This window comes from Stenella coeruleoalba, assembly GCF_951394435.1.
Source record: "Stenella coeruleoalba genome assembly, chromosome: 10".
NCBI lineage: Eukaryota > Metazoa > Chordata > Mammalia > Artiodactyla > Delphinidae > Stenella > Stenella coeruleoalba.
This window is the reverse complement of record NC_137156.1, coordinates 222,629-245,699: the sequence shown is the minus strand read 5'-3', so window position 1 is coordinate 245,699 and position 23,071 is coordinate 222,629. Positions and strand designations below refer to the sequence as shown.

Here is a 23,071-nt window from a genome sequence, read left to right as displayed (position 1 = left end):
TGCTTATTTACATCACCGTGGACTCACGGATACTTACTTTGTTCTGTGGATTAGGATCCAACTCTTGTAACTGACGTCTTAGGCGCCACTGTCCACTTGGCTGCTCACAGGCCGGTTTTGACCATAGGGGCTCCTTCGGGGCTGTCTGCGCCTCGGGCACCTCCCTCTGTTTTTCAAACCCGTCCCAGTTTTCTAGCCCCACACGTCTCAGGCTCACAACCGGACCCCACGGCAAGGTCGCCTTGTTCGGAACAGACTGCAGGGCAGCCTCGCTGGAACCTCGCCCCGGTTTCTGAGTCTCCGGTTCACAGTCACAGTTGCAGCCAAACACCACCTTCCGGGGGAGCCTCGGCCCGGAGCCAGGCCTTCTCGTCCGCGCAGCCCGGGCCGCGGGCGGTCCGGGCAGCGAGCAGAGGTGCCACCCCACCGACCCCGGACTCGCATCGCTCAGGAGCGGCCGCTGGCAAGTGGGCCGCAGGCGTCGGGCTTGGAAACAGCTCCAGCTTCCGCCAGCCTGGGGCGCCGGAAACTAGGAACCAAGCGTCTGTCCTCATTTTTCTAAAAGTAGCTCCTAAGGAAACAGAATCCAGGAGAGTGTAAGTCACCTCCACAGAACTGAGTGCCGTTCCAGCAGCCAGGAAAGAGGGACACGTGTGTCACAGGACCTCAGGGAGCTCGGCCTCTAACGCGCACACGCACGCGGATCCGAAAACTCCTTTGCCCACACGTGCCGGACGCAGGAGCCCACAGGAGAGCGGGGGCACCGGGGGTCCAGAGCCCCGGGGGCTGTGGGGGCGGCCCCAGGAGCAAGGGGGAGGCGCTGCCGCTGAGCATGGCTGTTGAATTCATCTACAATGAAGCACTTTAACATGTACCTTTATTATTGTGAGACACTCTGACATCGAACTTTTAGAAAATAAGGTCTGAGTGAAGGTCTGAGTGACACGAGTGAGACCAAACCCCTCTCTTGGTTTGCCCGTGATGCCCCGGGGCCCGGTGGACTCCCGGGTTCGCAGCGGCGGGAGCTGGGTCAACTCACAGGGACGCACAAGCTGTTCAGTGTCAGCCTGGCTCCCGACCCACTGTGGGAGGTGACAGCACAAAAGGCAGAGCCTGAAGACGGACACCCCCGAGTTCGCATCCCAGGCCCCGCGGTCACTCCCCGCACTTCCCGAGGCATCGTTTGCCCACTCAGACTCCATGGGGTGCATGCGTGGAAGTCTGGCGAGCCTCCTGAGGGCCCCCAGGCCGGAGCGAGCTCCAGTCCCGAGAAGACAGGCACGGAGGCTTAGCTCCACCTGCCCGTGTATCACCTGCCACCACGTCAGTCTTTGATTCATGAAGGTGACTTTGGTCCTAGTTCCTTCTCTCCTTCAACTAGCCTGTGTCGTGTACCTGCCACGTGCCCCGCGCTACTCTAGGGGCTGAGGTACCGCAGGTCCAAGTGAGTGCCTCCTTAGTCAGCAGAGCACAAAAGCATCTCCAAAAGGATATATCAGAACTTCTGTTTCTATTTGTTTTAATATAAAGTTTAAAAAATGAGCCGAGGGCTTCCCTGGGGGCGCAGTGGTTGAGAGTCTGCCTGCCGATGCAGGGGACGCGGGTTCGTGCCCCAGTCCGGGAGGACCCACATGCCGCGGAGCGGCTGGGCCCGTGAGCCATGGCCGCTGAGCCTGCGCGTCCGGAGCCTGTGCTCCGCAACGGGAGAGGCCGCAGCAGTGAGAGGCCCGAGTACAGCAAAAAAAAAAAAAAAAAAAAAAAAAAAGAGCCGACCTCACGCTTAGCCTAGAGAGTGACAGTGGCCCCTCCACGGGGAGGGCCCTAGTGGTGACCGCCACCGGGCACTGCGGGGCCCCTTAGGTGGATTTGCAGGTAGCATCTTCTGGTGTTGAGCAGACAGCCCCCAAAAGAACTATTAGCAAGAAACTGTGAATGAAAGATGGCGGTAATAAAGAGCAAGCAAACAGCAACCCAGAGCCTCCTTCACTCTGAGAACAAGCTCTTTGTTAGCTGTTTCCAGGTTAAAGACATGCAGTACGGATCTAACAGGAACTCAGTCCCCAACATTTGCGATTCTCAGAATGGCTATATGAAATGTTGGTGCTATAGACTGAATGTGTCCCCACGAAATTCACGTGTGAAACCCTAACCCCAAGGTGATGGTGTGAGGAGGTGGGAGGTGATCAGGTCCTGAGGATGGAGCCTCATGAATGGGATCAGTGTCCCTTCAGAAGGGACCCCAGAGGGCTCCCTCGCCCCTTCTGCCACGGGAGGACACAGCAGGAACACAGCCGTCCGTGAACCAGGAAGGGGGCCTCACCAGGCACCAGATCTGCCGACACCTTGATCCTGGTGTCACAGCCTCTGGCACTGTGAGAAATACACGCTTGTTGAAGCTGCCTGTGGTAGTTTGTACCTCAGTCCAGTTAAACTAATAGGTGGATTTCCGCCTTCTGTCATTAACATCAAACCTCACACCAGACATCCGCTTTACCCTAAAGTATCAGCTAATGATCTATCCCAGTGATCATGTAAAAGTCTTGAGTACACTGGCTTAGAATCACCCAAACGCCACGCTCACTGAATGAATGACTCGTTCAATAACCTATGCCAGACGGCATGTGAGAAGCTTGTGCTGAGCTAAGACACTACCCTGGCTTAACGGAGCTCTCTCTCCACACACACACATGCACACGTGTGCACACACACTGCACAGTACAGTGTGATAAGTGATATGTGAAATGGCTTCTGTAGGACGAGGTTCTGTGGGTGCAGCAAGGGACGTGCCTGGGGGAAGCAGGGAGGGCTCAGGGGGGAGGGGCCGAGTCCTGGGGGAGAGGGAGCTCGGCGTCTTCCCCCCGAGACAGGCCCCCACGAGAGGGAGCAGGCCAGCCTGAGTGGTCAGCTGTGCAGAAGCAAGGATGCCTTAGGGTGCGTGGCACCCCAAGGGACAGCAAAGCATCCTGGGAGGGAAGCGCCCAGGAGGCTCTTGGGAGAGGCGTGTTCATGCCACCAGTCTCTGCCACGTCATGCCCTCCACAGCCCGTTGCCTCACAGCCTCTCCCAGGGAGCTGAAGGCCTGTACCGAAGGCCAGGCGGACCTTCCGGAAGACCTTGTGATTTCAAGTGAATCTCTCTGTCCTGGGGGGGCAGGGGAGGTCACCCGCTCTGTACGGATGTTCCTGGCTTTGCAGTTTCCGCCCCGGTCCTGCCTCAGGCTCTCCCCAGAGGCACCACGACAGCAATTTGGGCCCATGATCTCCCCACCTATTTCTAGCCTTTATACGTACATCTGTGAATAGTATATGCTATTTTTTGCTTGTTTTTATAAAGGTTCTAGAAATTATATTTGTAGCGTTTTACAGAAAAGTAAACATGACAAACTATTAAGTACCATTACTTATAGTGGAAACCTGGCTGTTCGTTATATTGTACTTTGTATATTTTGGATTTCTTTTTTAGAAAAGCCAGCAAAGCTTGGGAACCCAGGTGGCTGACAGCCCTGCTCCATTCACGGTTCCTAATCCAGAACTTTCTCTTCAACTCCTCTGGGGGGCTTACCCGACAGCTCCCCAAGGGCAAGGGCAGGGCAAGAACTCGCCTGAAGCTGCCTGTGAGGTCCTGCCTGCAGGTCACCTGTGTGGTCAGGACCCAAGTTCTCCACACTCCTGTGGGCCTCGTCCCTGGCCTGGGGCAGGGCAAGAGCTCATGGGGGCATTTCTGCCTCGGACCCAGCGCACAGCGGGGTCAAGGCCATGCTCGTCTGGGTCCTGGAGACACCACTTCCAACTACGTGACCAGCAGTCTGCCAACGGAAGGGTCAGATCTACCTGACGCCGAGTGACATGACGTGGGGCAGTAAAGCCCTCGGCAAACGGGGCTGGAGGAGGGAGCTGGTACCACCCCCTGCTCTCCGTGAGGCAGCCAGCAGGAAACGGGTCTCTCCTGGCAGGACCAATGAAAGGTACCTCTGCTTCCTAAGGGCAGTAGCGTGAGGGCTAAAGATCTCCTTAGAGAGCCGCGTGCTCTTTGTCGGAGGAGATGGTGTGTGAATCCGGAAACCGGGGGCTCAGCACATGGAAGTGTCGTCAGCTGAAACAGCAGCGATCGAAATCCTCGCATTTACAGAAGCAAAGGCCTCAAAGAAGACCTGAGACGGAGAAGGAGGTCACAGAAGGGAGGCTTGAAAAGCGGAGGCAGGTACTGGGGAGGAGGCCGCGGTCAGGACAGAGCAGCTTGGTCCCGGGAACGCAGGTTTGGGGCTCAAGTTCCGAAGGGGAACAGTTTCCTGCTGAACTGAGAATTTCCTGCACTCAGAGATTTGTGGTTTGTGCTGGCAGTGAGCATTTCCCAGGGGTCAGAGTATCACCATCATGGAAGAACAGACACATTCTTACAGGGGAGATGGTAAAAAGGACAAACACCTGCTTCTCTCTGAGGTTCTGGGAGCTTCATCCGTTAATCAATCATGGAGCCAAGATGAACACAAAGGAAATTCTCAGAACACTTCCCCTCCGCCAGCGAACATCAAAATGCTTATGTCTACGATAGTTTGTTTTTCAGTGAGAGTGGGAAGACCTTCACCTTGATCTCCTTCTTTTAATTACCTGTCTATACTCTAGTATCACTTACATAAAACTCTACCCGCTTTCTCTGTCATCTATCTATCTAATCTGCCTAGAGAGACTGCAGGAGAGCTATGTGGATGTGTTCACATTGCTTATCTCTAGGTGAAGAGGTGGAGATAATTTTTACTTTTAAAAAATATTTCATATACATGTATACTGCTTCAGTAATTAGCATATGTCATTTTTATCTTCAGAAAAAAAGCTACGTTTAAGAGAGACACAGACAGACCAAGGTTGATCATATTCCAGAGTTTTAGATTCAGGCATTTGTTCAACCAAGTTGAGTCTTCTGTAAAGGGTGTTGAAACAACTGAGCTGGAGCGCAAGTGTGGAGTTATAGCTTTTTTTTTTTACAGACTTTCTTTATTTAGAGCAGTTTTAGGTTCACAACAAAATTGAAAGGTACAGAGATCTCCCATGTACCCCACCCCTCCTCCCCCCACAGAGACACACACACACACACACACAGACACACACAGATACACACACAGAGACACACACACAGACACACATACACACACAGACACAGACACAGACACACACACACACAGAGACACACACAGAGACACAGATACACACAGAGACACACACAGAGACACAGACACACACACAGACACATACACACAGAGACACACACACACAGAGCATCCCCTGCTATCAGCATCCCCACCAGATGATGCAGGTGTTACAATCGCTGAACCTATATGGACACCCAGTCACCCATTACGACATCAGCACCACCCATGGTTCGTATCAGGGTCACTCGCAGTGCTGTGCGCTCTGCAGGGTTGGACAAGTGTACAATGATATGTACCCACATCATAACATCATACACAGTATTTGCACTGTCTACTCATCTCCTCCCACTGCCACAACCACTGGTATTTTTATGTTGGGGCTACAGCTTTTTTTTTTTTTTTTAATATTTATTTATTTATTTGGCTGCCTCGGGTCTTAGTTGCGGCACGCAGGGTATTTCATTGCAGCGTGCGGGCTTCTCTCTGGTTGTGTTGGGCAGGCTCCAGAGCCTGTGGGCTTAGTTGCCCCATGCATGTGGGATCTTAGTTCCCTGACCTGGGATTGAACCCACATCCCCTGCATTGGAAGGTGGACTCGTAATCACTGGATCGCCAGGGAAGTCCCTGGGTTACAGCTTTTTAAAGGCCAGATCTCCTTTTGTACTGCTTCTTTCTTTGGAATTTGGGTTTACAGAAAACTCCGTTCTAATTTCTAAACTCTACTGCTTATCAGCTGTGTGGCCCCGATCAAATTGCTCAACCTCTCTGAGCCTAAGCATCCTCAACTGTAACACAGACACAAAACAACTATCTGGCAGCGATGAACAAATGTGTACAAAGTGCTTACGGTCGTTCTGAGGAATGTGCGTGTGCATATGTGCCGTGCACACATGTTGTGTGTATGTGTATGTGTTGTGTGCTGTGTGTGCACGTAGGACTGTACAGGCGTATACTGCACATGCAGGTGCCCATCTGTATACATGTATGTTATATGTGTGCACACGTGTGCATGTACATTTGCATTTTGCCCTCATTTTACTGCCGCTGTGTATTTCTCGCAGGCGGTGCTGATGAGACACAGAGGCGGTGCAGGAGGTCAGATGCAGGGGAGCCTGCAGGAGACCCGGCTCTGCCGGCCCCTGCCAACCAGCACTCCTGCCCAGCACCCCCTCCCCCAGGGCTGAGGCAGAGCTGCCCACTGGGACCCCAGAGTGGTCGGAGTGAGAAGTTACCCAGGGCAGTTGAAATGCACTGTTTATTTGTTAAATTCCCAAAGGTAACCCTGCCCAGGATGGTTTACCGACTCACAGCACTTGGGTCTCCTCTTACATTATTAAGCTCCAGAGAACTGTGTTTCTTATTCATCATCACACAAAACTCAAAAGAACCAAGACAGAATCCCGCCTCCTGGCACCTCAACAACCCCAGAGGAAAAATCGAGCAGTCCGAGGTCCCTGGTCTCAGATAAAACAAAGTATTTAAATTCTGACTGATTTCTTCTTTTTCCCACGAGGGGTTTTATGCTGGGTGATAAGAACTTCTTTAGTTTAGTTTTTGATTTTTGGATCTGTTTCTTTTAATCCCTGCCCCCTGTAAACTTTATTCATTAATGTTAAGAATAACATAGTAGAGTCAAAATTCTGGAGCTGAAGTGGAAAAATATAACCAGAGTACGTAACGTTGGACCCTAAGCCACAAAAATTATAGTGCAATTTGTTGCTAAACAAACTTAATGTCCTTTATTAAATTCCTCTATTATAAGCCTCCCAACGATTCCTGCAGTTCCTGGAACTTAAAGCTGTACAAGCCACACCATTTGCTACTTTTCTGTCGCTAAGTTTCCAAAACCAAGCAACGCTGAGATCTCAGCCAGGAAACAAGAATTGTACACTCTCTTTCCTCACCTTTCTCTCTGGTGGACAGTGCAACCCAATGAATAATATTTTAGGAGATTCCAAAATTTTCCCAAATGGTAAAAAAAATTACATTTCACAAATGAGTTTGTATTTTAAACATACATATAAATTAGACAAACGGAATCCCAATTCAATGATATGCAGTGCAATCAAAGGGAAGGCTCCCGTCAGGCAGCACTTGGCTTTAGACATGTACCCTGAGGATAAGAGGGAATTTTGTGGAGCCCACCGGGGATTCTCAGTCTCTGCACCGCTGACGTTCTGGGAAAGGTCATTATTCGCGTGCGGGCGTTTAGCAGCATCACTGGCCTTCGTCCACCAGATGCCAGGAGCAGCCCCCACCCACGTGTGACAGTCACGGTGCCTCCGGACGTCACACAGGCAGGCCCCATGGAGACCCTCAACTCCAATTAAAAAAAAAACCAGGCTGTTTAATAAAAAGGAAAGAAACACCAACACAAGGTACACCGTGGATGACTCTCAAAAACTTTATACCAGGAAGGACGCCAGACCCAAAGACCACACACTGTATGGTCCCATTTACATGAAACAGCCTGCGAGGCAGCTCTACAGAGAAAGAGAGTGCATCTGTGGGCGGGTGTCAGTGTGGGAAGGAGGGGCGATGACACTGCTCTGCATCTGGTTATGGTGACAGCTGCACAACTGGGTCGGTGTTCTTAGCCTCACTGAACAGCACACTGTAGATGTGCACTATTTTCATATAGCATGTAAATTTGACCTCAATAAAGCTGTTTTTAAAAAAACATGAAAGAACAATAGGAGGAGGGTAAACGTATCGCCCAAGGAAGAATCAAAACAGGGGCCACCCTGATCCCAGCGACTTGCTTTGACTCCGGACAGCAGTCTCCCCAAACAGAGGTCAGAGCCCCGCCTTCTCCTGGCCCGAGCGACCGTTAGAACAAGCCTGAGGTGTTTTTGCCAAACAGCTGCATCGTCTGTTAGCACCTGATGCCATCCAACGGGCTGTGTAGTCAGTGCTGGTGTGTGTCTTTCTATGGAAAACATTGTGTATGCATGGTCACCCATGTCCAACCTGGCCAGGAAGAAGACGGGCAATCAGCAGGGGTCTGCCCTACAAGACCATCTCTGTCTTCTGTTAGCATGTGAAATAGTTCATGGTGAAGCATGCCTAGCGTGACATAAAATGCAAAGGGGAAAAAGGCTTGAAAGCCCCCAGAATCCCCCATGGCCGACTCAAACCTCTGTCACGGTAAAAAAAAAAACCAAGTCTATCTCCTTTGGTGTGCCTTAAATAACAGCTGTTGTTGCTATTCAAAGAAATTCTGGGGTCTCTTTTATTGTAAATGGGACAGCACATGCCTTCTTAGGGAACGGAAATATCCTCTCTTCCCTGGAGGGCTAGTCGTTTCCAGGGGTTGGTAACCTGTCTCGGGCAGGAGAGCTTTCCCTGGTCAAGTTATACATACCTACTTGACCCAATACACATACAGCCCTAAGTGTGTGTATTGAAATTTTTAGAATCTTCAGCTCTGATGTACCCAAGAAAATCGAGAAATGGGTTAGAAATTGAGGCTGTTGGGTAAGTTATCCCAAGACCTCACTGTGGCGAAGTTTTGGGTAAAGGAAGGTGTTGATAGTAAGTTCACCCCTATCTCCTTTAGCTGGAAGCTGTGCGGCCTTGGAAGAGATAATTTCAACAATTTATATTTTCTCCAAAGGCCACGCACACAAAAAGATACTTTTCTCTTTTAATGACTCTACATCTGACCCGAGACAAAACACTGAAATTCTGAGAAACTCTGATTTTAAGACCCGGTAAACTGAGGACAGGAGAACTCACACTGGCCCTGACGGAAATGGCAGCTAGGAAGGTGGGTGACGCCTGCCAACATTTCAGGAAAAATAACTGAACGATAAATAATTCTGATTAGGCCCAACTTCCGAAGTGGGCTGAGCAGGAAGGATGATGATCTACCCAATCAAATCCCGCTGGTTTCCTAGAAGATTGTTTGTCTCACGCGTATTCTGTGAAATGTTTTGCTGAACAGGGTCCAGGCGACAAACACGTTAAAAACAGGCATCTCCTAAGACATGGGAATGAGAAAGAGGTGACATCGCTAGAGAAGATCCAGTCATGGTTTGTTGCTAACCTCTTTTTGAAAAATACATAAATATAAGCTTCAGAAGTAATTTTGCAAGTTTTCTTTCCAGATCTTGGCAGTTGTCCAGTGCCAGGATCGGAGCGAGAGGCATATGGCTGGGGTAGAAGCCCTCACTACCTAAGCGGCGCAGGTTAGGCTATTTTCCAAAACACGAAGTTGTCTTTTACTTCCAGAGGGCATGATGGTTCTCTGCTTTCTTAGCTTTGAGTTTTAAACTTATAGAAACCAAAGAGGGGGGGCGGGGTTACTGATTCAACAACCCAACTGGGTTTATTCTAGCTAAGGAAGTCAGAGATGTATTCACCACTATACTTAACCATCGTCTGTTAAAATATTTACTCATTGCCTTTTTATAATGGTTGTTATAACTACTTTTCAACTGCCCCATTGTTTCCTTTCCTACACAAAGTTTTCTTTTGAAAAAGTTAATTCTTTTCCATGGACTTGAGAGCTTTTGTTTTGTTTGTTTTTGTTTTGTTTGGGGGCAAAACAATTCTCGACAAGAGGAGACTGATTCTTTGGTCTTAGAAGTATGTTAAGATATGTCTGATGATTTGGTGTTAGACGGAACAGCTGTCATTGGTCCAGAGTTGTGTTTGTGAGACCGTGTGACTTGGTGCCGACCTGCGCAGTGTAGACAGCAGCATCTCTCACTCCGCCTGGCAGGTCCCCAGGACCGCAGGGCACTGCTCCCGGACAGTCCATCCCAACCTGGCCCAATGTCCCTCCTTCCTGTCTGCTCAGTTCTTGGGCCACCTGCCCCATTGCTTCTCCCGGGCAGCTTCTGCCCTGCCTCTGGCTTATTTTCTGCACCTTTGTCTTGGTTCTTCCAGCAGGTCCCTCCTAGACAGACACCATCTCTACCTGCTGCCCCTTCTAACCGAGATGCCACTCGCTGGCATGTCTAGACCTGTTTAGTGGATCTCAGACACAACCAATTCAAGTCTACAAGCCTCAAGATGATTTCAGATCCACAGTCCTTGAGGAAAGACACTTCCCTGTGTAAATGTATCATGTGGAGACATGACCTGGTCTCTCGTGGACCAGGTAACTGTGGCCTCTTCTGCGATTCAATTCCACTTTATTAATTCATAAATCAATCCACTGGGACCCAACTATGTCACATGATAACGTTGCCTCAACCTTTGTTTCTAAATCATTTTGGCAGGTTATCTTTGTTTTGCTCACATGGAGAGCTCGTTGCTCATTGGTTCCAACATGGTATAGAGCAAAGAGCAATGGATATGAGTCAGACCTGAGTTCTAGGTCCTGTCCTGCTACTGAGCAGCTGACCGTGGGTGCTGGTGATTCCACAGCTTTGCTGGGAAAATGAATTAATGTACGTGAAGGTGCTCTCTATATGGAAACACTTTATGAAGCGTTATAGGATTTACAAAATAAAAGTAATTTTCTGAATGGCACTGTAGACTTCTTTCATTTTGTGAGGGAAAACAAATTTTCATAATCTGAGGAAGAAGCTATTGAACAGAAAACCTAGAGAGTCTGGACTTTTCCCAGAGAAACCTGAAGAAAAGAAGTGGTAAAGTAGAACAGACATGTCTGGACACTGCAATGCAGTAAAGCACTTCAGATCCGATCGAGAGGCTGCACGGGAGCCTTGCCGCCAGCAGGCTGGCTTACGGTGCAACATCCCGGTCGCCCGACGTCAGCTCGTGTCTTTTCCAAAGAGGTGTGTGATTCTAGGACCAGAAGTTGTGCTTCTCTAGAGAGAAGAAAAGTGGCTTTAAGCAACCGTTTCAACTGGTACCGTGAACTTTGTCCAGAGCTAGTTTCACAGCAAACAATCAGCATCAAAACTCTTCTGAGAAATGAATGTAAATTGTGAGAAAGGCAGTGAATGAAGAAATCCAGGAAACAGAACAAGGCTATCAGATAGCAAGTGCATGGATTGGAGTGAAAGGTAACAAGAATAAGGTCCACGGTATTGTAAGAAATATGTAAGAGTTTAAAAATCCAAGCCACAGGAAGGTAGCTGAAGCCAGAAACGTGTGGCTGGGCTCTGGTCGGGTCTGCAGAAGGGAGCCGCAGAGGAGACCCCGGAACAGGCCTCTCCTCTGCACCAGAGCACCCTGCACCCTGCGGGGGACACATGGGCTCGGCTGGGCGGGGACCTGGCCCAGGGCTGTGAGCACAGCGGGGCCACCAATAGTTTTGACTGATTGACTTAAATACAGAAAAAGGAAATAAACATGTCAGCGGAATTTTTTTTTTAGCTTAAGAAGCAAAATAAAATAAGATTAGGGTCCTAGTGGTGAGGCCTTGATAAAAAGAATGTTTAAGAGGCTAAGATTCATTTCCCAGAACATTTGACTTTTATGTATTTATTTTTTAAAGAAAGGCTCAGAAACAAACGATGTCAGCACACAGGGGAGGTTACAAAACTCCAGGTGGGCTGAACCGGGTCCTGCCTGGTCCACAGTGGGCTCAGATTCCCAGTTTCCAAGGTGCTAACTGTATGAGGGCAAACGAGGTCCTGAGCGCGTTTCTGAAAACTGGGTGGGTGGGTAGGCAGGACCCGGTGAGCAGAGGGGCTCCTGTCCTCCGTCGGTCGGCTCAGCCCGCCCTCTCGCGAGCCAGAAAGTGAAGAAGCGGGGCTCCCACAGCGCAGTCGTGAGGGGCCAGGAGGGAAGCACAGACCGGAGCCTGGGGTCTGGGGAGCGAGCAGGGCAGAGCTGGGGCCTCTGAGGCGCCCTGCTCGGGGCAGGACAGCCTGATGGGAGCGAGACTCAGGGAGCTATGACCAGGAGACTCAGGCACCTGCCGCGAGCCAGGCCCCGCCCCCAGGCCCCGCCCCCAGGGAGCTGAGGGCCCGCTGCCGAGGCTGGCACTCCCACCTTAGAAATGCATTTGGTGAGCGACAAGGACTTACTGTGCAGCACAGGGAGCTCTACTCAGTATCTTGTAATAACTTACAATGGAAAAGAATGTGAAAAAAGTACGTAAAACTGAGTCATTTTGCTGTACACTTGAAGCTAACACAATATTGTAAATCAACTAAACTTCAGTAGAAAAAAAAGAAAGAAATGCACTTGGTGATTTTTGGCACAGGAGAAGGGCATGCTTTATGACTGGGATTCATCAAAATCTCACAAACACTTAAATTAGGTCCCTCACCAAATAGAGGAACATCGTGATTTTTGCAATAGAGGAGACAGTCTTAATAAGTTGTATGTTTGTAGAATTATTATATATCTGAGTCTCTGAAATGCACTAGGAGAGACGGCAATTTAAAGACACATTGATGGGAGAGGGGGGTGCTTCAGCCTCTGCCCACGTCTTGTGAAGTGTGGATTCTCATACGTGAGCCTCTTAATGGAAGGGACACCCACAGGAGAACACTGCACAGGAAACATAGAGCAGCTTTCTCACCGAGGGTCCCCCCAAATAACAATAATCATCTTCAATTATCTTTGAAAAAAGGACCAGAAAAAATGAACATTTGAAAAATCAGAGAATTTTCATTATCTTTTCACTTGTGCCTCTACAGAGAATGAAATAGAAACAGATTAGTGAAGTCTCGGGTATTAGGAAATGTGAAAAAACCAAATCAGAATGGGGTCGGGAGACCCACGCACATAGGCTGCAGTAAAACCAGTGGGCTTCAGGGCCTCAGTGTTTCCTAGGGAGCTTGTGAGCACAGGTCCACACAGCATACATGACACCAGGGTTCTCTGTGTGACAGCCAGTAGTGGTCACGGAATTAAACAAAAAAGAATACGGGACAGAACAGAAACACATGCTGTTAAAAATGTTCTTGTTGAATTTTATACTTATCGCTCCAGTAAATAAATGAGAACAAAAATAAAATAAATATCACAGTAAAAAGAAGAAAAAAGTCATGGACTAATACTTTTCAATTGCCATAAAGCATAGTTTGAAAATTGGGGAAATACATATGTACCTATATGTTGGTCTGTCACATTAATGAATAATTACAATTTGTTTTAAAGCCTTAACTTTTGCAAATTTGTTGCAAAAGTTAACAAATAAACATAAGGAGAACCGAACTTCTCTTTATGTCAGATTTGTCAGTCTATCTTCACTCATCATTGATCACAGACCTCTTTTGCTTTATTTTAATTTTGAAAAATTTCTTTCACGTTAAGCAACAGATATATCGATACAAATAGTTAGGAAACGTTTTAAAAGCCTAAGATTGGGAGCGATTTATAGAAAACCCATTTCACATCAGATTCCATCAATAGCATGTCTACGCGTCTTTGGGACCAATTCTGGTAGCTTTCAAATACCTCTCCAGCCCCAAAATTGTAAAGGCAAGTAAATGTTCAGGTGGTTACACAGGGGCTGCCCTAGGTTATTTCAAATCTACTCTGCAGGCTGGAGACCAAACTGCCCCCATGGGGCTCGGATTCCAAGTCTTTCTGAATTTAGTGAAAAAGAAAAAGGCAAAGCTAAGCCTAGCTGATTCCCTCTGCGCCAGTGCTGCCTGTTAACTGGGGTTCTCTACATTCACATCGTGTAGAAAACATCGTTAATTAAAGATGACGTAATAAAAACACCCACATCTAAAGGTGATGTAATATTATTAAGACTCTACAGCAGACACAGCCGTTATTTAGACTTGGATCAACCAAAGAAATTGTGGGGGAGGAGTATTTTCGCACGGGAATGGTTTAGGATTGCTGGCTCTGGGTAGACAGAGCAACGTTTAGTTGTTTATTACTGAAAGTTATTTGTAGTAAATGCTCTGTGGCCAGTGCGTCTCCACATCTCCTGCACTGGGAGCGCTGAGGCCCTGCTGCCCCCCTGGAGGGATGGCTGCGAGGAGGGGCAGAAGGGATCCCCCAAGTCCTGGTGCCGCACCTGGGGGCGGGGAGGGGACTTCAGGTCGCCAGGGGCACCTGGTGACCATGCTGCCTGGAAGCTCCAGCTCTGGAGTCTGGAGCGCGGCTGAAGCATTTCGGCGGCCCTGCCGGGGAAACCCGTGTGCAGAAGTACCTCTGCAGGGTCGCACTGCAGCACCTGAGGACCCCGGAGAGCGGCCGGGCCGCCCCAGCCTGTGCGGACGGTGAGCGCCGCCAGGCTCGGGCCACTCTCTGGGGCCGCCGTACCGCCCCCGGCCTGATAGCCCCCGGCCCCGCCAGCCTCCTCCCCCGCCCGTTACAGGTGCTACCCGCCAGTCACCTTTGGCGCCTGACCCTCTCTGCCTCTGGGGAACCCCAACCAGCACTGCCCGCCGCTACTTCCATCGGGCTGACGCCTGCCCTCCCTCACAGCTCTTCCCCCGCCTCCAGCCCATCCTGCCTGCCAGTCATAGCCAGGCCCCCAGATGCCCTGCACATCTGCTTCCAAGTGCACCTGGCCGTGCCGCCCCCCTCCTTCGCCCTCCGCCCAGCAGGCCCTTGACTCCCCTCCCTTTCCAGCCCCAGCCAGCGCACCCTCCACTGCAGGGGCCTCCTGGCCTGCATTTGTGCTTCTAGCTCAGCATTTGCTCACAGGACATTCCGGAGTGACTGCCCCCTCTCCCCAACTCAGTTAAAAAGCCTTTGAAGGCAGGGCCGCCAAGCCTGGCTCCTCCCCTCCCCCACGGCGGCCTGTGCGAGCTGCTGGGCGCCTGCGTGAGCTGGGCACTGAGGCCTGACTGAGGCACGCAGTCCATCCTCCCCCGCCCTTCGCAGGGGGGCACAGTTCATAGCAGATGTCAGAGGCCACCCGACCCTGCTGGCCTTCCCTTGGAGGGTGTCATTCCTCCAGATGGGCCACGGAAAGTACAGATCGGGGGGCACACTGGGCACACTGGCAGGAATAGATGCTTCTAGGATGCGTTTTAAAGATGAAAGCGGTGAGTCACAGGCCAAGCCCCCGACAGCATGCTTCTGGGACAAAGCGTGGAGGAGAACCCAGGCTCCTCTCTCAGACCCACTTTTAGCATCAGCTGCTGACACTGATACTTCCTGGAAGCCGGTGGTATTTCCTCTTCCTATCACGGACTCTCCGTCCCATCCATGCTGAGGGCCAGGGCTGCCTGTAGGAAGGAGTCTGGCCCACAGCGAGCAGAATACCCTGCCAGCCAGCATCCCATTGGGTCTGGGGAGTCAGGACAGGACACAGGATGGGAAACTTCTTCTGCCCCCAGCTTTCCCGTCCTTCTTGAAGACCTGCCCTGCCTCCCTGCCCCCAGCCCTGCCCTCAGCCCCAAAGTCAGAAGGAGGCCCCCTGTTCTTTCAACACACTGTTGCTTCCCCTGCCTCTGTCCTTGATGAGTCTCCACTGAGTTATCTGAGCTGAATAACAGCAAATCCCTGGGCTTCCTGCACAACCCCCCCACCCCGGAGCCCCTCAACTTGTGTAACGCTGCACCTCAAGGACAGAACACCATCTGCTTCGGGTGCTGGGCTCCCAGCACCAACCCCACTCTGGTCCAATTCCGTGTTCCTGAAAAGGGCCTCCTGGGGCGCCACGACACCCCAGGACTCTGCCCGCCACCCTGGGAGTATCAGGAAGGCCTGGTGGAGGCACGTATGGTGGACACAGCGCCCACGCAAGGGGATGTGGTGGAAAGAAGAAAGGCTTCCCTCGTGCCTCACCTGTGTTCCTCCTGTCTCCCCACGAGGCCCCGACCTCAGGAGAGAACTCCAGCGTGGATGCCCGCACCCCCTGGCATTGCCCCAGCGGTGCTGGCGTTTACAAGGAAGCGGCGACCTTAGCGCAGTGGGTCAGGCTGCTCGGACTCCAGGCCTCACTCTGCCACGTCCTGGCCCGAGACTGGACAACAGTCAAGTTCTCTAGAATTTCTAGAGTTTCTTCATCTCAAAATTGGGGATAAAAGTAAAACCTATGTGACAAGATTGTCGAGAGGATGCGCTTTCGGGAACATCACACACTAAGTGCTCAGTGACTGTTGACCGTCCAGAGGCTGCCTGTCCTGTCCTCCAGATGGGGGGAGGGGGGCCAAAGGGGCCTTCCTAGACCATAAGGGGCCACCCCGGGGGCTGCAAGGTGGGCTCTGGCTACACCTCTGCGCCACCAAACAGGGTGCCGGCCAAGCCCGCTCACCCCTCCCAGGGAGTTTCTTTCAGGCGGGTCTGAGAAGAAGTCCCCACGGAGTGGGCTGCCTCCTCGGGGGCTCCCAAGGTGTTCCAGGGAACTGGGGTCGCAGTGGACTTCTACCAGGCCACCTGGCCACGGGCCCAGGCCTCGGCTGCCCTCTCCCGGCCCAGCACCACCTCTGCCCCGGGCTGCGCATCGGTACCCGCAGCTCCAAGCTCCCAGCAGCGGATGACTCAGGAGGGGCTCTCGTGCCGCGGGAATGGCCCACCGCGCAGCACACCTGAGACACACCTGATCTCACACCGTCCTGCTGTTCCTGTTGGCATCCGCGTGCTTCACACACACCAAGGGGAATGGAACGTCCGGCAGAGCCGGGACGGGCCTCTCTGGATGCCCTCTGAGGAAGCTGGGCGCCCGTGGCCTCTTGCCGTGAAGGGCACACCCTTTGCAAAGCAGGTGACATTTCTCTGGGGCACATGGAGGCCTTTCGATTATTATTTCCCATAAAGGCTCCCATCAGTGCCTTGGGGAAACCCAGAGCCGACTGACAGGCAGGGCCGCTCGCCAGAAAGCACGGTTCCAGTCTGTGCTGGTCTGGCCACGTCTGGGGGCAAGTGGACTCTGTCCCTCTCTGTGGCCGGAGGGACACACACGTCAAGGTCCCATCACACACGTGCTCATCGTGAGAGTGTCCGGGGGGCCAGGCCCCGACCCCCATAAGCTGATGTGTCTCCCTGGGTCGAGCTCACAAAACGCACTTGGCGTGGTCAGCGTTGTTTCCAAAAACTGTCCCGAACTATCGATACTAGAAGGAATTGTCCTCCCCCAGAACCAGCCCCCCTGCCCCATCTAGTTTTCCTACACAGGCCTTGGTATAAAGGATGTTCTCAGGTCCGATCCCTTCCCCACAGACGCAGCACACCGCCGGGATCAGAACACCGGCGGCCTGTGCTCAGTCAAGGCCGCCAGAGCCCTTCACACACCCTGCAGCCGCGGATGGCAACGCTTCCCCGACAGTGAGCCCAGAGTGGCCCCGTGGCCTCGCGGCGAGGTGGCGGAGCCCAGGCTGCAGAAGAGAACGCGAATTCTGATACTGGCTGCGATAATCACGTCCCACTGTTGCAGCTGGGGGGAAGCAAGAGAGCAAAGTATCCCGGTGAAATGCAGCTGCTGTCACCAGATTCAAGCACCTGACAGCCTGGGTGTCCTAGCTGGGGGCCCAGCGAGACCCCAGTAAACCCTCAGAAGGGACGGTGAACGTTCTCAAGCCTCCGGGAACAAGTCAAAGGCCGTTTTTTTTTTGGTTTCTTTTTCCCTCCCTTTCTCTGGGCAATAAAAAGGAAAGGGAAGAGGAACTTCCCTCCGAAGTCTTGGTGATTTCTTCTTAAGTACATCTATAAATACAAGCGTGTTGAAAGCACATTCTCGATAAAATTATTAATAACGCAGGGTCAGGATGGGAGGGGTCACCTAATGTGGGATCACAGGGTTGAGTCTTAGCATGTTCCCTATTTTCAAGACTAGATGCTGGTGTGCAGGGCAGCCTGTCGTTACCAGCTGACTTTCCCTGGGCGCCCAGGTTCTGCTGCCTAAGGTCCCAATGCCCCTTGACGTTGCCCACATGGCTCCCCTGAAGGCTAAGGAGTCCTCTAAAATAAAATTTAAAAACAACAGAACACAGCTGTGTGCACACACACGCATGCACAGCAGTCCCTGGAATCTGTAGGCTGTCTCATGCACCAGCAACAGGAAGCAGCCCCAGAAGTTGGAAGTGGGGTCCCCTGCTGAGACGGAAGCTGGAGAGAATCAGCACCCCATACATAAAAAAGCCCCCGGGGGAACCTATCTCCAGGGGGAAGCCCAAGGTTCACAAAGTTGCTCTGAGAGACGTGAGTTAAGTCAGAGAACCAGCTCAGGCAGAGGGAGCGCAGACCAGGGTGGCTGCTGAGACCGTGGACGGGGACATAGGGGGCTGCAGGCTGCAGAAATGCTCCAGGGCGCGATGGCAACAGCACGCCTCTCTGGACGCGCCTGTCAGGACACCCCGCCCCCAGGTCTCAGCCCCACTTCCAGGAGCGTAGGGAGATACCTCAGGACTAATTTACAAGGTGCTTTACTCCTTTTCTTTTCCCGCTTTATTGAGATATAACTGACACATAACATTGTGTAAGTTAAGGTGTACAGCATGCTGGCTTCCAAAAATCTGATAATGAAAGACAGCCTAGTTAGGGGATAAAATTAGTCTTCATAAAGCTAATGTTTTATCTTTCACAATAAACTAATAAATTGGACATTTGGATTGGACATGAATTGTCGCAAGTATGGTGCCTGGGAGTCTGTTCCGGGTCTGTGGACAGACTTGAGCCCCCGGTGCGCGAAGCTGGGTGCCAGCAGGGCGTGAGCCCCGTGGACGCCTCTGGCCAGCGGCCCCTTCAGTCTGCCCTCAACGTGCCAGAGTCCACACCCCACCTCGGTGTGGGAAGAGCCATCGCCAGGGAAGCAAGCCCCTCACGGGCTCTGGTCCTGGGAGCAATGGCCTCCCGCTCCCCAGGCTCCCTCAAGCCCCTTCGCCTCCGCACCAAAGCCCCGCTCTGGGCGCCACGACTGTCGCCTGGATGGCCGTGATTGCTGCCTCCTGACAGGCCCCCAGCGTGGGCCCCCTTCCCCCGCACCATCACGGTGCCTGCTTGCCCAGCACGTTCGGCAAGCCCCACTCCGTGCCTGAAAAACGGCGTCCACGCGCTTGCAAGGCTCCACGCCTGGGGACCAGACTGCGGGAAGCTGCAGGGCACCCGCCCTCTGAGCTTGGTCAGCTCCAGGGCTGGTGTGAGAAGGAAATCAGTTACTGTGCCAAGCAGAGAGCAAAAGCCTGGGCCTTTGCCTGCTTCTGCAGCTTTGTCTGCACCTCTCATCGGCGCCCACCCCTGTGCCTGCCCTGGTCACCCAGAGAGACTGTGGCCTCTCCTGCGCGCATGCCAGGCCCCTGCCTGGACTCCCCCGCACCCACTGTGCCAGCCAACTCCAGCACTCATGCTTCAGGCCCCGATTAGGTACCACCTCCTCCGGGATGCCGTCCTGGGACACGACCTCTCTCACCCAAACTGGAACGGCCTCTCTGTGCCTTCCCCACACACAGCACCAGGGGCGCCTATACCAGTGCTTGCGGCCGGCTCTGTAACCGCCAGTTTCCCTAACTGCCAACCCCACCGAGCTAGTCTTTCTGAGAATCAGGGTGGGTCCGTGCACCCTGCCTGAGTCCCAGAGTGTCAGCTGGGATGAATAAGCATTTCTCAAGCAAACTGGCAAATGACTGAATGAAGAGAGGCAGTGCAGGTCTCTTCCACCATGGGCCACGATCCTGAGACCCAGGCTGGACAGACCCGTGTTCAAAGAACATCACAGAAAAGACAGCCTAAAGAAACTGCCAGGGCTACGACCCCCTCCTCTAACAAGGCAAGGCCCTTGGGACGGGGGGGTGCACCGTCCCCACGTCCATGTGACCTGAACACCTGCTCTGGTCTCGGAGAAGGGGCCTCTGCCTCTAACATCTAAGCACGGTTAATACCATCTAACGGAAACGTCCGTGTGCTTTTGGCCACCACCCACCATGGCCCCAAACAAAACCCCCAGAGAGACTGGGGGGAGCGGGCAGAGGCTTCGGCTCGGACAGCCGTGCACACGGCAGCGGTGCTGGCTTTGGCTCGGACAGCCGTGCTCACGGCAGCGGTGCTGGCTTTGGCTCGGACAGCCGTGCTCACGGCAGCGGTGCTGGCTCTCCCAGGGGCCCTGGCATTACAGCCTCACAAACCTCGAAGTGCAAAGCCCAGGGCACTCTGCCCCTCCCTCTCGCATCGCACACTGATTTGAGATCAAAATCTGGGTTTAGGCAAAGCAGCACTAACGTTTTTAGTTTTCGGTGTGTTTCTTGGCCTCTCTGAGCCTCAAGTGAATGAAATAATACCTTCTCTGTGGGTTTATACGGCTTCAAGGTGATAGTCCGTGACCCGCAGAGCACCGATCACTGGGTGATTGTCGTGGGTGCCACGAGGGGTAGGGGAGCCCACAGGGTTGGGGCCGTCGTCCCTCGTGCTGTTTCCTCGCGCCCCCCGGCGCGCCCTCACAGGTGGGCAGTGGAGACACCTCGGGGCCTCGAGGCCTGGCACCTCCACCTGGATCACCTGTTCTTCACCCGGGTAGGCCTGTTAAGTCAGAACAAGCATTGTGGTGCCCGTCCCCCCACACCCATCAGGGGCCGTTTTGGCACCAAGCGTCCTGCCCCGAGCCCTTGCCAGGAGCGTCCAGGCGCTGCAGACGCAGCACACAGGTCAAGCCTCCTTCAGCCACTGAGCTCACGCGCCTCAGCTCCCGTGGTCCCGCCAGACCTCTCCTTTAAGTAAAACGTTACACTTCCTTCTTCCCCCACTGGAGTGAGTTAGACGAGAGAACGCTGGGAAATCAACTTAAACTGCTCTTCACACCAGCTACTGTCCTTCACATTGAAGCTGAGACTGGAGTTGGGAGATGGCCCTGCGCACCCCCCGGACTTCCCTCTGCTCAAGCAGGGGACTCGCTTTCTCTCCCAGGGAACGTAGTTCACGTCTCCTGCCGTCACTACTCTCCTTCTGGAGGATGGCAGTGGCCTTAAAATAAAGCAGCATCACTGCCAGGGGCAGCCTCCGAACGTGCCTCGTGGCGCCCGTGGGAGCAAGTGGGATCCACACCCCAGCTAAGGGCAGGCGCAGCGTGTGCAGCTGCCCTTCGCCTCAGATGCATGCACGTGTGGTGGAGGCGAGACCCCAGGACGAAACAGGCCAGGAGACAGTCCCCAGGGGCAGGTGTGCCCAGCAGGGCCCTCAGGAGTGGCAACCGCGATCGCCACATGGTCACCGGGTGGGGCAGCAGGGCCCTGAGATGGCCTGGGGGCAGCAGGGCTACGGGCGAAGAAGGAGCCACAGCAGGGGAATTAGGCAAAAATCCTTCCCTTGTCAAAGAGGACGCGTAGTTCCCAACATATGACGACACAACTGCATATGTATCGTTTAAAATGAAAACAGGTGCATTCACAAATTACTTCTGGACACTGAAAAATGAACTCTGACTGCTTTTCTTCTGGGCAGCACCTAAACTCTGGCTTTGCAATATTTCAGGTACATTACAGTCTTCTGAGAGAGGCCCAGTACTTCAGAATCCCTGGGGTGGCTGTGGAGAAAGAATGTTACTGGCGACCGATATTAGGACAACATTCCAGGTTACAGGAACAGATCTAGGCGTTCACATCGTACCCGCATTTAAGCCTTCAAGCTGACTCCTAAACACTTCTGTTAACATATTTACATTTCTTTTTGGTTTAAGGAGGACATGACTTCAGAGCAAACTGCTGTGGCTGTAGGTGAGCAGCTCCGCGGCTGCGCTTTCCTTTCCTGCTGCACATCTGCGGCCCGCACGAGCGTGGAGCCTGGCCCCCGGCTTGGCCTGACTTCGGCTTTACCCACCACAAGGCACCCCCAAAGCCCGCATCAGAAGCTTCGAGTGGCCCAATGATACGATCCTTTTCCCGTTGGCTTCAAAAGCCATCGTGCCCAAACGCTTTCACCCATGAGGCAGAGTTGATTGGAATAATGAAAAACACTTTTTCAAAAACCATTTCACGAGGTAGCTGAGATCAAATCCCAAAACCACAGCAGACACAAAGGCGCTTAGTAAGTGCTCAGGCGTTTTAAATGTATTTTTAAGCGCAAACCGTGACAGTGCCTAGCGATGCTCTTTCCTCCCAAATCCCAAAGGTGCAGCAAGCCTTGTGACGAGGCCCCAGGGTGAGAGCAGCGGGGGGCTGGGAGGAGGGGAAGCTGGACGGGGGCCGAGGGCGGGCGTCTAGGGTGCTCCCCACACGACCCAAGGGCAGGCGGTTCAGGCAGGCACCACCGAGTAGGGCGCGGAAAGGCAGGGCTGGCCTGGGCAGGGCCGGCTGCAGCAGGGGGCCCTCCACGGCCACCTCCAAGTGCCTTCCAGCAGACCTCGCACGGGGAAAGGCAGTGAGGCCGACGCCGGCAGTGTGGCTTTCACGGCAGCTCCCGCAGCGCGCACATCCAGCACTCACGCGCGCGCACACACACACACACACACACACACGCGCGCGCGCGCACACTCCCCAGCCTGCGGCGCAGAAGCTGGGAGTGGGGCTGCTGGGGTCTCGGGGGGTGCCTGGATCCACCGTGACACCCCTTCCTGTCCGCGGGCAGGGGCGCCAAGGGCTCAGCTAGGTCTCCGTGGTGCAGCTGCCGTAGGCCAGAGGAGGTGAGGCCGGGAGGCCACCCCAGCGCCTGGCGCCAGGCGGGGGCTCCGCGCGCCCCTGCTCTTTGTATTTACCCAGAATGCCTCTGGCTTCTTCTGCATCCCGCAAAGGGCTCTCTCCGTACTCCTCCTTCAGCCACTGGCGGAACTGGAGAAGTGAAACAAACCAGGACGTCACACAGCTCATCCCCTACACTCCCACCTGTTACCTGATGGTGTAGGTTTGCCCCTATGAACAGGGGGCCAAGGGGCATCGGGCAGTCAGCTCTGAGGCTGGCCAGCCAGTGTCTAGCAAGAGAAATGACTGCTTCTTCCAGGTTCTGGCCTGAGAACGTGAAAGCAAGCCTGACCAAGGAAACGGTACTTGACCCCAAGGCAGAGAAACAGAAACTAACATGGGGCCTGAGGACAGTGGGAAAAGGGAATGACCGCAGCGGCTGGTGGACGAGTGGCCAGTGATACTGCAGAGGGGCTGAAGGGGTGTCCTCGGACCAGCCGACCTCTGGGGGCCTTTCCAGCCTCCACAAGTCTAGGCGGGCACG

The 23,071-nt window shown here is 53.1% G+C and overlaps 1 protein-coding gene across 5 annotated transcripts in view; it reads right to left on the bottom strand.

Annotated features, from left to right (window-relative positions):
- DUSP22 (dual specificity phosphatase 22) overlaps positions 1 to 23,071 on the bottom strand; it is a 71,727-nt gene that overhangs the window by 3,250 nt on the left and 45,406 nt on the right. For 2 of the 5 annotated variants that reach the window (XM_079935361.1, XM_079935360.1), the window contains exons 7-8: positions 22,605 to 22,677; positions 6,119 to 10,929 (exon numbers count right to left, since the gene is read on the bottom strand). In XM_079935361.1, coding sequence (XP_079791487.1) covers positions 10,907 to 10,929; positions 22,605 to 22,677 — 96 coding nt within the window. In that variant the 3' untranslated portion in view covers positions 6,119 to 10,906. Of the gene's footprint in view, positions 1 to 6,118; positions 10,930 to 19,826; positions 22,678 to 23,071 lie in introns of those variants that run through there. The other 3 variants (XM_079935358.1, XM_079935357.1, XM_079935359.1) reach the window with 2 other exon arrangements.